Source organism: Salvia miltiorrhiza, unplaced genomic scaffold, assembly GCF_028751815.1.
Source record: "Salvia miltiorrhiza cultivar Shanhuang (shh) unplaced genomic scaffold, IMPLAD_Smil_shh fragScaff_scaffold_79, whole genome shotgun sequence".
Lineage (NCBI taxonomy): Eukaryota > Viridiplantae > Streptophyta > Magnoliopsida > Lamiales > Lamiaceae > Salvia > Salvia miltiorrhiza.
Genome location: NW_026651486.1, coordinates 30,854 through 42,293, shown reverse-complemented (window position 1 = coordinate 42,293; position 11,440 = coordinate 30,854). Strand labels below are relative to the sequence as shown.

Genomic DNA, 11,440 nt, shown 5'->3' with positions numbered 1-11,440 from the left:
TAATTATAAACAAATAAAATAATAGATTGGATTGCAAACAAGTTAATAGGTTCCCAAAAAATGTATACATGAAACGGAGAATGAAGATACTATACATCGAATTGTTAAAAATCACTCACAAGAATGAATGTCCTATATAATGACGAATGGTTATACAGTGACGGGTTCACTAACTAGATTTGTGTTATGGGAGTTTACCTGTGCCATGAGAGTTCAGTAAACAAATAATTTTAGCACATATTGTATGAAATATTTAGCTAATTTGTGTGTTCAGTGATATAATTGGATCCCAATATCTCAGAATTAGCTTACTTTTGTTGATTTATATAACTCGTCAAGAACTTCGGATAATGTGGGGTGTGCATGAACGGCAAACTTTATGTCCTGTGACGCACCAATATACAAACATAAGTGAAATTCCAATATTTTCATGTTGGGCATTGGAAATAGAGAGGAAAATAGAAGGTCAAGATTGCTAATATGAATATGCCCATACCTGAACTCGGGTGCCTAATGCAATAGCATTAGATGCTTCATGTATGAGGTCTGCAGCGTGCATCCCAAAAATGTGAACACCGAGAATTTCACCATTGTCAGGTCTGTATATCAACTGCAAAAGAAAAAAAAAGTAATAGAATGGCTTAAACCCGAGAAATTTCGGATGCTTAGAAATGTTTGCCTCATTCATGGAACACGGTACTCCAGGGCACACACAAAAACAAAGAAAAATCAAAATCGTGATCTGTAGAACATTACGATTCCTACTCATGACAGATGAGGGTTAAGAGTCCAAGTGGAACTAATGACCATTATAGGTCATGGAAGACTAATGAAGATGGTTTTATTGTGATGCTATTTTTTTCTTTAATTCATCACTTTTTCCTTGTCTTTTCTTCAACAAAACTCAAGGTCATACTGAAAGAAAAGGAAGAGGGGACAAGGAACCTTGGTCTGTTCTTTCCTCGATTCTCATGAAGCAGATATTCTAACACCCATCAATCAAGTGCGTCTGTGTGTGCTAATTGCCACAACTCCTATACCATTTTCACATCCATGCTTATGTAACAGCAAAAAGAAGATCAAGGAGACAGACCTTTGCCAGTCCTTCCCCTTCATTTTCAGCCAAGGCCTTGGTGTTGGCCTTGAAACTCGTTTTGGCAATACTTATTTCAAACCCCTCATTTTCTGCTTTTTCCCTTGCTTGAGGCTGGAAAGTAAAACAATCTAGATTAAGGAACATATTAGCATACAGGAAATCAATAATGAGATTTTCCAACAGAGTAGTGACTGGGGTAGGCACAAAGAGGCTAAATCATTCGGGCAAACATTATACGGAGTTTATAAAATCCATAATTACGTGTCGCTTTCTTTTGAAGGAAGTGACTACACGTAATATTGCTGAGAACAAGAGGACCATGTAGCCATCAAGTGTATGAGGAATTCCACGATGCTAAGCAGATCGTAAGAAATGAAATAATTGAAGTTATAGTTTGCAGTTGCTAGAAGGTGGCTCGTGTAAGGAGTTAAAGAAAGTTTTTACAATTGCTCAAGTTCTATGTGACTAAACTTACCTCGGTCAATCCAACCATACTGATTTCAGGATGAGTGAAACAGGCTGCTGGAATGCTTAAATGGTTAAGCACGTGATCATTTCCAGTAAGTTGTTCAACGACTATAAGAAGATAATACATATTAGAAGAAGCATGTTAAATCATAACAAAAGTTCACATACTGATTTAATTAAGTATAATCACCAACCAGAAATTCCTTGAGCGCTTGCTGTATGGGCGAGCATTAATTTACCATTTGCATCACCAATGCAGTACAAGTGTGGGATCTAATGACAGAAGATTGTGTCAAACTCAACAAAAGTTGTTCTAAACAGTTTTCAGTAGGAAATACATGGCCAACTAACCAGGTTTCCATCTGCATCAATCACTCTCATGCGCTCATCAACAGGGACAAAACCCCGTTGCGTCTCCACATTAATCTGCAGTCATGTCGAGACAAATTTCATACATTGAGACTGATAAAGTGAAAATTCATTCAATGTACGGAAAGGCAGGACTTGTTTCAGATAAATGAAATGCAGTAGTTATGTCTTCAAGAATCCAGCCCATGCCATTAATTTCTTTTTCAAATTCCTAACATTTATTATAATTACAATGTATGAGCAACATAACCATAATACAAGGACCGTAACTTGGTTTGATAACAAATTTATAATTTCAGTTAAGTTTTATCAAATACTTACATTCTCCAGTCCAAGGCCTGTTGTAAATGGGGCCCTTCCAGTTGCAATTAATGCTGCATCGACCTACAACAAAAAAAGTATTACTACCTCACAAATGGTTCGTATCTCATATCACTAAATGAGAAGAGTCAAATTTGATGGGTGCAAGAAAGCTTCCAGAAACCTTTGTGCAAAATCCAGAAATTTGATGTCTAATACCCTTCTGTAACATGATTAAAAAGCCAGCAGTAAAATGGCAGCAATCACTTTACCCGACCAATCCATTGAACATATAACTATTTTTTTATGTCTATCAGCTCAATTATCCCTGACCAGTATAGTATCATCATGTTAAGTAGATCGGGCAGATAGCATAATATTTCAAAATTAAATGCTCTAGCTGCAGAACTCATAAGATGGTTATGTCAGACACTTATGCTGTAAATCAGAGGGGGAAAAAACTAAGTGGAACACCCTATACCCGACTTCTGAAATCATGTGCACTGTTCTTTCTTGAAATTCCATATTTTTTTTGTCCAGTTGGTTACTAGATAAACTTGAGTGCTGGAGAATTTGTTTACTTTCCTTTGTCAATATTGTTGGGTGGCCGGGGGGCAGGTCACAGGTTGTATATTCGTTAGTTTTTATGGTGCAAGGAAGATGGTTACTAGGAACAACATTTTTTTACCTCCAATGTATCTTTCGGTTCTTTTGTCTTGGCATCAATAAGCTCAATAATCACTGGCTTCCCGTCTTTTGCAGGAGTTATCTTTCAAAATATAGGCAAAAAAAAAAGTCAGCATACTTAAGAGGAAGATGTAAGCAAAATACTCCTAAGTAATAATTCTATACCTTGGTAGCAAATACTCCAGTGTGATAATCAATTCTTCTTGGATTTATCAAAACTCTTTGAGCTAACTTGCCTATCTCTGGATCAAATCCGGGCATGAGTTGATCCATAGCTTCAATGAATGTAACCTATACAATAATAGTCTATAATTAGTTGCTCCTAGTCCTAGGAGCATCTCAATCTCTGATAGGTTATCATATCTCAGCAAGACAAGAAGCGAAATTTCTGAGAGATTATTATAACATCAAGCTATCGAGGACAAAATTAAATATGGGTGCTGGAAAAGACAAATTTTAAGTTAATTAGGTAAAACTGTTGCTCTGAGAGAGTACAGAATGAACATAGAATTAGTTTCTCCCAGTTGCAGACTTCATTAGTATTATTTTGAGCAGAACAATGATATCAAAAGATGAAATGTTAACAACTCATAATAATTTAGTCCGTGTACAACAAAATATACTTAAAATATGGGCTCTTACTCAATAGGTATTAGGCAGAAGGTTTTGAGTTTATCCAATCAAATTTTTGACAGCAAAATTCCAATAGAAGTCAGCTGAGAAAATTAAAAATCCTCAATAAATAAGGTATAACCATATAAGTGTTCAAAAGAATAGGAACTGTGTTGATTTCTATTACTCTCATTCTTACCAAATCATACCAAAAGGGAAAATTTTGAATTTGAGAAACTAAAAGTTAAAGTACTGCTAACTTTTAAAAAGTTAAAAGTACTTCTTTCTCAGGTCTGAAAGATCTTAAAGGAAAACGAAACGAGATCTTTGCCATTACCTCACTACCAAGAGCCGTATAGACATCACTAAACTCAAGCCCAATATAACCACTTCCAACTATGGCGATCCAATCGGGAACAAATTCCAATTTAAGGGCATGATCACTGGTTATTACCGTCTTCCCTGCAGATTAGAAATGATAGGATACATCAGGTTATTTTAATGCGATGATAGAAAGATGTCCTATAAGACAAATAATGCTCCACAAAATCAGAGTACAGAAAAGGAAGGAAAAAAGATGATTCCCATCCAAGTCATATTTCATCTTACACCTCGTATTCGACTCATCTAATTCTCTTCTCTCAAGTTCCCCCAACTATGGCCCCATCTAGATCCATAAGAAAAATGGATTACATATATAGTCTACACAAGATCAACATAGCATGTTGTTGCGTAATTGAGTGCAGGTCACGACAATTTTAGCTGACAAAGAATAGAAAACGAGCAAGTAAGAAAGATTCAAGTCACATACAATGCATTCTTTTTTTCTTTTCTTTTTTTTTTGGGGGGGGGGGGGGGGAGATACAAGTTACGTATCAAATCATAATTTGAATATATTAAAAAGATAATTCAGACAATAACCAATAACCAAACTGGCCTGAAAAAAAATCAATAATCAAACTAGTACGGACTAGACCAATATCCACATAAAATGGAACTACAACCGACACTTGATTGGGACTTGAACACAAGACCTCTCCTAAGGAGAGTCTTTTGGTGCCTCAGTTTTTCCACTTGGCAAAGGCCTCATTGGCTCAAACAATGCACTCCTGAGACATCAATAAATTTGATGATGCAAGAGATCTGTAAGGGAGTGTGAATATCAAAATAGTAATTAAATGGAGAGAGCATCTACCATCAACTTCAATTCCTCTAGGAACAAAAGGAATCGACCCTGTGGCAATAATTATGTCCTTTGCAGTAACCACATTGTCAGATGAACCAATTTTTCCATATTTGACCTTCTGAGGGCCCTGAAATAGTTTAGAGATTGCTAGAATGAAATATACAAACTCGATCCTCATTATGGAAGATTCATACTGAATAAGTAGTTCCTCTCAGTTACATTGTCCTTCAGTATATCTAGAATAAGATAAGAGTTTGCTGTCAGTATTCATATTATTTAAAAGGTAACAATTAAGACATACCACTATGGTGCCAAATCCTGTTAAAATGTCCACTCCAAGTGCCGTAAGTGAATTAGTCAGATTACCACGGATTCTTGAAGCAAGATTATTAGCATGGTCAGCGACTGCCTGTCTGTCATACCCGGCAGCTGCAACCTATAATTAGTGGTAGAAAAAGAAATAAAGAACAAGTTACAATGCAGCTGGAGAAACAATAAAGGTGTAATAAATCATTGACAGTAATGCATAGTCAAAGGAATGTACAAACAATTATCTAAATCATAATCTGAACAACAACCAATAACATCTTAAAGTAATCCTTGTTTCAGGGATGAGATGGATGGTCTGAACTCTTGTCAAGGAGAAAAAAGTTCAGACAGAAGTATGGGTGTGCTTCAAACTACATATGAAAGGAAGTAATAGTAATAGCTCTTGTCCTAAAAAGTAATATAGAGAAAAATAAGCCGGAGCGTTATTCGGTTATTCCCCACAAAGAAATTCAGAGGCTTGCAGTGGAATATCATATTAAGCTCCACACCGATACTGGACAAGTTATCGAATTTGCAATTTTCATTATCTAAACCGTAAATGAAATACCTGCAAACCTAAAGCTTTCAGGTGATGCTCGTCTTGAAGTTCGCGCATCCTACCACTTACTGCAAGTAGGGCTTTGGAAGGAACGCACCCTCTATTTACACAAGTTCCACCCATGACATCACCCTCAATAATAGCTGTTTTGAGACCCTGAAAGTAAGCATGAAATTTCTTGAGGTTTTATGACATCTATATACCTACTGAATTATTTGTCAGATAAAAGAGAAAGAAGATTCATCATAGCATTATTGGAGTGAGGAAAAACTCAAGAGATTGGAAGCAAATATTTCATGATGCAACAAAAGTGAAGATCGAACTTTGAGTTAATACATCGTCTCTTTTCCTCATATTCCTTTTTAGCGCCTCCATCTTAGAATCCACCATGGATCTAAGTGATGTTCAAACTCAATTCTGTCAAAAACAAACATTTCAACGGCCAGGGAGCTTATAGGGTTATCCATCAATTATGAAACCGAATGCAACATTGATTCCTCAAAGTCTAACTCATAACATGTATTTTTCAACAATGCAGCTCAATGTTTAGCTCAAAAACCTCAAGATAAACTCAACACAAATCATAATAAGCTAAAAAGAAAATCCAAGGTCCTACTTTCTCCACGGCATGCAGCGCAGCTCCATGGCCGCCAACACCAGCTCCAATAATGACGAGATCGTAATCAAACGACGCAGGGGCGCTGGTTCCATTGTCAGAGGCTGAATTCGAGGCCGAGAAAACTGACCGCCGCCACGAATGAGTCTTCGCCGAGACAACTCCGATGCCGCGATTCCGGAACTGCGACGGCGAGTGAAATCCAAACGCCTCTCTCCGGAGGCCGCACAGTCGGGAACTCGAATATGGCTGAAGAGTGGAATGCGGCGGATTGGAGGTGGACAGAGGCGAAATTGAAGCATGCATCTCGGAGCTCTGCAGTTGTGATGAAAGAGAGTGATTAGTGTGTGTGTGTGTGTGAGAGAGAGAGAGAGATGAATCTCCTTGTTTGACAGTTGAGAGGATTTAGGGATAAACATAAACCCCGGCTGACGCTGACGTGGCGAACGGTCAGAAATTTTAGCTTACTATGTCTAGTTGTGTTACTATTTACAGGCGCCCACGATATTTCTCATTCTCTCCCCATTATTGAGTTTACTATTTTATGAATACTAGTGTATTACCCGTCGAAATTCGACGGGTACATATTTTCTTGTAATTTATATATTTTATGTTATTCTTATGATAAAATTATATAAAATAATTTTTTATGTAAATTATTTATATAATTAATTAAATTAAATTAAATTAGTAATACATTTTAAATTATATTAATCTCAACAACTTTTAGTAATTAAATTATTAATTTTGTTGAAATCATAAAAATACCCATTAGTTTTCATATGAAATTTTATAAAAAGTTGACGCGTAAGAAAAAAAAAAGAGTAGAAATACATATAAATTTGACATAGGTATGATGGAGGATTGATTTGTTGCATTTGTTGTTACAAGATTTATTAATTTTGTTCAATTTTTTTTATTTTGCCTTTTGACCATAATTTTATATGGAGTTTGAAAAATCATAATTGAATTGTGAGTATCATATAATTCCGAACTTCTAAAAGCATAACTAATTATGAAAATAATCTCACCTGATATTTAAAAGACCATAACTGATTTATCGAACATTGTATCATTTGGAGTTTTAAGATCAACCAAGTTGTGGGCATCATCTCGTCGCAAACTTGACAGATCACCTCTAACTTCTGAGCATCATCTTGTCTGAAACTTGAAAGAGAATCATCTCGTCTAAAACTTGAAAGAGCATCATCTCGTCTGGAGTTTTGAGCATCATCAAATATGAAATTATATTCAACCATGACTCCAATTGTCAACTATCTAACAAACATAACTCTAACAATTTAGATATTTTATTTATATATGTAATTTTATTAGTTCAAACTCTAGAGAGAAATGAAAGAGAAGAATATAAATTAAGAATATAAATATTATATATATATATATATTCATATAATACAATATATTGCAACATATACATATAATATGTACGCTATTGAGAAATATAAAATTAATAACAAATATACATCTAATCACTAACATTCAATTAAAATAATTTATCGTATATAGATTATAATTTTTTTTCTTATCAGACATGTAAATCTAATTTTTATGTAGAAAAAATAAATAATAAAAAATTTTAATTTAGATTATATGTAATGTTAATATTATATATATATATATATATATTATTAATTATATTTATTATGATTAATGAATCTTTATAAAAGATGAAGAAAATATTAATTTGAAAATGATCATTGTAAATCACAAAAAAATGTATTATATTTAATAATAAATAAATCTTACCCACGACGAATGTCGGGTCGTGCATGCATATATCCTTGAAACAAATGAAATCAAAACCATTTTCGGTAATTTTGACATTTTCGTTTGGCATTGACACTTTCGAAGCAAGGCTGAAGCCAATCTTACACGCATGATTGATCTTTGTATTTTGGAGATTGGGCTTGTTTTTCAACACTTGAAATTTTTCTATCATTGTTATTTGCCCTTCTTTGGGTAAAGGCAAAAAGTTACTCTTGTAGCTTGCAGAGATGGAAGCCTGGATTTTATCACCCTACATAAGAAGAAAGCGTCATTTTTAGAACCACGTTTACTGGACCATTGGAATGACAGTGAATTTACACTAAAATTTTACCCATTCGTCGACTAAAATCATTTCTATGCCTTCTTTTCCTGACATGTCCTTTTGAATCCACAAGCGAAGGTTTCTGACAGTTACAGTTTTATTTCTCATTTTATCGTCGAGGGCACTCAAGCGTATACATCCATTAGTCGTCGACATGTGGACAGCTATAAAAAAAAGTCATAAACCAATATATATGATATGAAATACAATCTATCAACAAATTCATCAGAAACACAATAAAAAACAACTATGAATATTTCAATAACCAAATTCATCAGCAACACAATCTAACACAAAATGTATAACAAAAACCAACACAATATAACAATGCCAAACAAATCAAGTTTTGTAAAATCTCACTTATATTCTTGGTATCCTAATTTAATCTATCAAGGCACATCCCTACCAATATACCAAACACGCACTTATATTCTTAGGCATTTCATGGGAATGGTTGTGAATTATCACCTCTGTCCTGGCTGTTTCAAAAACAACTATAAATATTTCACTCAATCTCAGTGAATTAGCCAATCTGATTCATTTTACCAATATACCAAACACGCACTTATATTCTTAGGCATTTCATGGGAATGGTTGTTCTCCGGCATTTCATGGGAATTATTCTTAGGCATATTGGTTCCACTTATATTCAATTAATCCGTATCATATAGATTTAAGTTATCAACACAATCTAAACAGAAATAGATCATGCACAGATAAACACAGCACCACAGATAAAGCAGAAGTGGAGCATTATAAACATTAGCAACAGTGCATCTATTAGAAGATAGTAATATTAGCTTTTACAACATACACCAAGCACATGCAAAAAGCATCATTATATTTTCAGTGACATAAAATTCCTGACATTGATAATCACCAATAGAAATTTTGACATCTTCAGGTTTGCATATAAATAAGTGTAATGCAAATCGCACATCTTGAATTAATAACAGCATTCATACCATGATTTATAGTTGAAAAAAAATTATAAGCTAAAAATAATATACAAAAAATCGAGATTTGTTGTGAATTTTTCAGCCATCTACACGTTATACATAAGGTCATATATTATGATCTAATACAATTACGATATCCCAACACACGCACCATAGTTGGTAGACAATAGAATCTTTGGATTTCATTTAGGCATTTCGTCGAGCAGTTAGTACACAATAGCATATTCTGTTTTTAAAATGCAAACAACCAAAGAAGGAAATTCAATCGATCACCAAATTCATGAGCAACACAATCAAGCACAACTATAAATAAAAGGAAAGATTTACATTTACATAACTTTAAATCATGGGAATGGTTGTTCCTAACCTCTGTTCTGGCTGTTCATAACCTCTATTCTGACAACGGGACAACGCACCTTATAACGGTCGAACGGCCGTTCCCAACACCCGGTGAGCGGCGGATTTGTGAAGTTTTGTGAAAATCAGTGGTATGAATGAAAGAATCGAACATGGTAAAAAATAAATCTTTCCGACAATGTTTTATAGTGATTTTTTGACTTGATTGTAGTGAAACGTCACTGAGATTGAGATAATTTTTAGATGAGTAGATGAAAAAAATGAATGAAATTGGTATGAATGAAGCACAAACGCCGCTTGCACCGTGATTGAGGCAGTAAACGGACGGCTGGGTGAGAAACGCTGCTTGCAGGCTGGGTGAGAAACGCTGCTTGCACCGTGATTGAGGCAGTAAACGGCTGGGAGAATATATGGTAGTCAACGCTCCAGCCTCCAAGCAAAAAGAGAGAATAAGCGTGTGTGGAGGAGAATTATAACCTAAAGCGTGTGTTGAGGGCTGGGAGAATATATGCCACGTAGGCTAAGGAATTTGAGATGGTGAGATTTGAGGGCTGCCACATAGGATAAGCTTAATCGAAGCTTAATCGTATTATAGAAAAGATTGAGTATTCAAATTCGGATTTTTATCTGATTTAATAATAATTCGAATATTCAAATATTTTTTTTTTAGGAAATTCGAATATTCAAATTTTAAAAAATATGAAATGCAATTTGAATTATATTATTCAAAATTTTGATATTAAAAATTTAAAATTTTTCGGATCAACTTCGAAATACAAAAAGAAATCATCTAAATATTCGAAAAACTGAAAAAAATTCAAACTTTAATAATTATAATAAAATTGAAGATTTATTTGTAAACTATATATATATATAGAGATATATTCTCTTTTTTTTCTTCTCTAAAATTGTAAAATTCAGTTAATTATAAAATACTCACTCCGTCTCACGAAACATGACCCAGTTTCCTTTTTGGTCCGTCCCATGAAGTTTGACTTGTTTCCTTTTTTTGGCAAAAAATTTACCCTTTATTCACCTTTTTCATTTTTTCACCTACCACACTTAACACACAAAATACCAATTTCTTAATTTCCGTGCCGAAAAGAACTAGGTCATGCTTCATGGGACGGAGGGAGTATATGTATATATATACACCACAAATTAAAGATCACGACAAAGAGATTTAATACTCCCTCCGTCCACGAAATAAACTCTCAGTTGAGGTTCGACACGAGACTAAGAAAGCTGAAAAAGGTGGTGTAAAGGTGATGTAAAAGACTAAAAGGGTAGTGTTTATGTATTGTGATTACTTTTACTAATCTTTCACTAGCTATTTAATAATAATAATAATAATGATAATAATAATGATAATAATAATAATAACAATAAAAATAATAACAATAACAACAATAATAATAATAATAACAATAGCAATAACAATAACAATAACAATAACAATAAAAATAACAATAATAATAATAATAATAACAATAATAATAATAATAATAATAATAAGAATAATAATAATAACAACAACAATAAGGATAACAATAATAATAATAATAATAATAATAACAACAACAACAACAATAACAATAACAATAATAATAATAATAATAATAATAATAATAATAATAACAACAACAATAACAATAACAATAACAATAATAATAATAATAATAATAATAATAACAATAATAATAATAATAATAATAATAATAATAATAATAATTATAATAATAATGATAATAATAATTAGTTTAGGGGAGACTAATTACATAAGTAATGGTTGAATAAAGTGGGCCCAATAGG

General features: G+C 33.5%; 2 protein-coding genes across 2 annotated transcripts; both read right to left on the bottom strand.

The window, feature by feature from the left end:
* On the bottom strand, positions 1-6,664 carry LOC131003128 (dihydrolipoyl dehydrogenase 2, chloroplastic-like). The gene is made up of 15 exons (XM_057929602.1): positions 6,203-6,664; positions 5,596-5,742; positions 5,020-5,154; positions 4,728-4,845; positions 3,870-3,994; positions 3,086-3,211; positions 2,922-3,002; positions 2,255-2,317; positions 1,916-1,990; positions 1,759-1,837; positions 1,572-1,672; positions 1,094-1,207; positions 497-610; positions 313-384; positions 1-198 (listed from the first exon to the last, which is right to left on the bottom strand). Exons 1-15 carry the CDS (start codon positions 6,506-6,508, stop codon positions 151-153), a joined length of 1,704 nt encoding a protein of 567 aa, XP_057785585.1. The 5' UTR covers positions 6,509-6,664; the 3' UTR covers positions 1-150.
* A 232-nt stretch (positions 6,665-6,896) lies between these two features.
* Positions 6,897-10,224, bottom strand: LOC131003149 (uncharacterized). Its single transcript, XM_057929633.1, has 4 exons — positions 9,639-10,224; positions 8,322-8,476; positions 7,970-8,240; positions 6,897-7,417 (listed from the first exon to the last, which is right to left on the bottom strand). Exons 1-4 carry the CDS (start codon positions 9,655-9,657, stop codon positions 7,341-7,343), a joined length of 522 nt encoding a protein of 173 aa, XP_057785616.1. The 5' UTR covers positions 9,658-10,224; the 3' UTR covers positions 6,897-7,340.
* Positions 10,225-11,440: the final 1,216 nt, after the last annotated feature.